This window comes from Perkinsus marinus (genome assembly GCF_000006405.1).
Source record: "Perkinsus marinus ATCC 50983 genomic scaffold scf_1104296934254, whole genome shotgun sequence".
NCBI classification, from domain to species: Eukaryota; Perkinsozoa; order Perkinsida; family Perkinsidae; genus Perkinsus; species Perkinsus marinus.
Genome location: NW_003214882.1, coordinates 1 through 2,089, shown reverse-complemented (window position 1 = coordinate 2,089; position 2,089 = coordinate 1). Strand labels below are relative to the sequence as shown.

Sequence of the window (2,089 nt, the reverse complement as noted above, 5' to 3'; positions counted from 1 at the left end):
ATTTGGCTCTATCATATCCCTGTACCAGTCTGGTGAATGTAGTGGTCTCGGCCAACTCTATAGTGGTTCTCGGGCTCAACTTTGCTATCGACGGTCTACTGCCTTGTCCTTCCCAAATGGTTGGTATGGTAGTAATCCTGCTGGGCGTCACACTGAGCTCTGTGGCGCCTCCACCTGCTGAAGATGGTTTGGATGAGAAGACGCCTATTGATAATTTCTCGGACTCTTCAGTCGAATGGGACATCCGAGAGCCCCTTCTGAGACGATTCTCAGTTTGAGAGGTTGGGCTTAATTCGTAGTGTGAGTGGCCGGAGTTGCCCCCGCTGAATAGAGGTGGTGACGGTACTCCCATGGTCTCTGATACACTATTGTCTTTCTATCTGATATGACCACTTGTTATGATCGTTTATATTTTGAGGATATTTTGTTGTGTTTTTGAGTGAGGTTGGCCGTAATGGACGACATGCAGGCGCCGCGTAGTGTACTAGGTGATAAACTAACGTCGCAATTCCAGTAGTACAGCACTGTGGTTGAATTTACACATGGTCAACCACATGTGTTGGTGGAAATATGAATATGCTGAGGAAATTCTGCGAAATTCCTGCTGGTTTCTGTATACTTCTAAGCCAGTTCGTATATTAACTCCTGTGATTAGTGAGGAAACTCCTGGGCTCAGCTGAGGAAAGTGAACATATATTTCAACACTGAAATACAGCAACGATTAATACGTCGTGCAAGTAACGCTAACGAGATAGCAGAACGACATACGAAGATGAGAATAGCACAGTCGGCCTTATCATCTGGCTGCCTTAGTGATTCTCTAACGCATGTCGAAACCAGCACACCGATATGAACTCGAGAGCAATAATGATTTTCAAAAAAGTGTTCTACCCGTGATATGGAAAACACTAGTGAAAAATATACCTTACGACTACTGCATATCGCGAATATCGCGTTTTTCACAGAGTATTACGCCACTTCGCGTAAAACAGGTTGTGAAACTCCAATGCTGTACTGAGAACGAATGATGATTTAGGTTACATTCGAAAATATTCACAGGTCTGATGAAAGATAGTGGTGATAGTAGGCATGGACATCCGGGATGATGACGACCTCAAATGAAAGCACTTACGTGTGATAATTATGTCACTTTCACTGGAGAGGAAAATAGTCGCTAGGTGTTTGTAGGAGATATACCAGGATCAGAATGATGGACAAGTGAGACTTTTCATGATGTGTTATTCTTTCATCGTGTTTGCTGAGCAACATGAGCAACATGATCCATGTTAGAAGCATGATAACATGATGGAAGAACACAAATAATAACAATGATTAAAGAGTATCATGGACAATAATAATAACACAAATAGTAACAACAGCAAACTTTGCTGTTGTTATTATAGCGATCAACCCTCATAGTCGTACTGCTAACACAACGAGTGACGGGTCGGAAATCGTCATTAGGGAAAATATACGGACATTTCATGCCAAGAGGAGGCGTATGCCCGACATCCACTGAGCGAGTGCTCCAAAGGCTATAGCGTATCCAATGTACATATGGAGATCACGCTTCGACCTGAGCATAGTGAAATGCGATCCACCGTAGTTGCTAGTGGACTTACTTATCGAACTTTCCGAATAGTCCTTGAGAAAGAGCAAAGTTGAGACTCATGGCCGAGAGGAAGATACCAGCTAAGCGGGCATGTGGTGATTGGAGAATCTGTGGAATGGGAACGTCCCAGACGGCACCACAGAGGCGACCGACCAAGAACGCTTTTCAGTGAAAGTTTTCATAAAGTTTTCTATTCAATGAACTTTTCATGAAGTTTTCTATTCAATGTGCTTTTCATGAAGAGTTTTCTTTTGAAAAGTTCATTGAAAAGATAGCTTCATGAAAAGTTTTCATGGATACATGTGACATCGCAGAAGCTTACCTTGACATCATCCCGATCGCCATCGTTCTGCAGAGCTGCCATCATCGTAGTTCCAAGTGCTGCTGTACCAAACGAGAGAGCAGTTACGGTGTACATAACTTTCCTGTGCCTTCTTCGCGATTCCTTCAGCTCTGACGGTGTGCTCGTCGAGCTCG

The 2,089-nt window shown here is 43.5% G+C and overlaps 1 protein-coding gene across 1 annotated transcript; it reads right to left on the bottom strand.

The window, feature by feature from the left end:
- Nucleotides 1-1,482: 1,482 nt before the first annotated feature.
- Nucleotides 1,483-1,976, bottom strand: Pmar_PMAR001702 (hypothetical protein; the record flags this gene model as incomplete). The annotated part of the gene is made up of 3 exons (XM_002785002.1): nt 1,483-1,576; nt 1,623-1,720; nt 1,935-1,976. 3 exons carry the CDS (start codon nt 1,974-1,976, stop codon nt 1,483-1,485), a joined length of 234 nt encoding a protein of 77 aa, XP_002785048.1.
- Nucleotides 1,977-2,089: the final 113 nt, after the last annotated feature.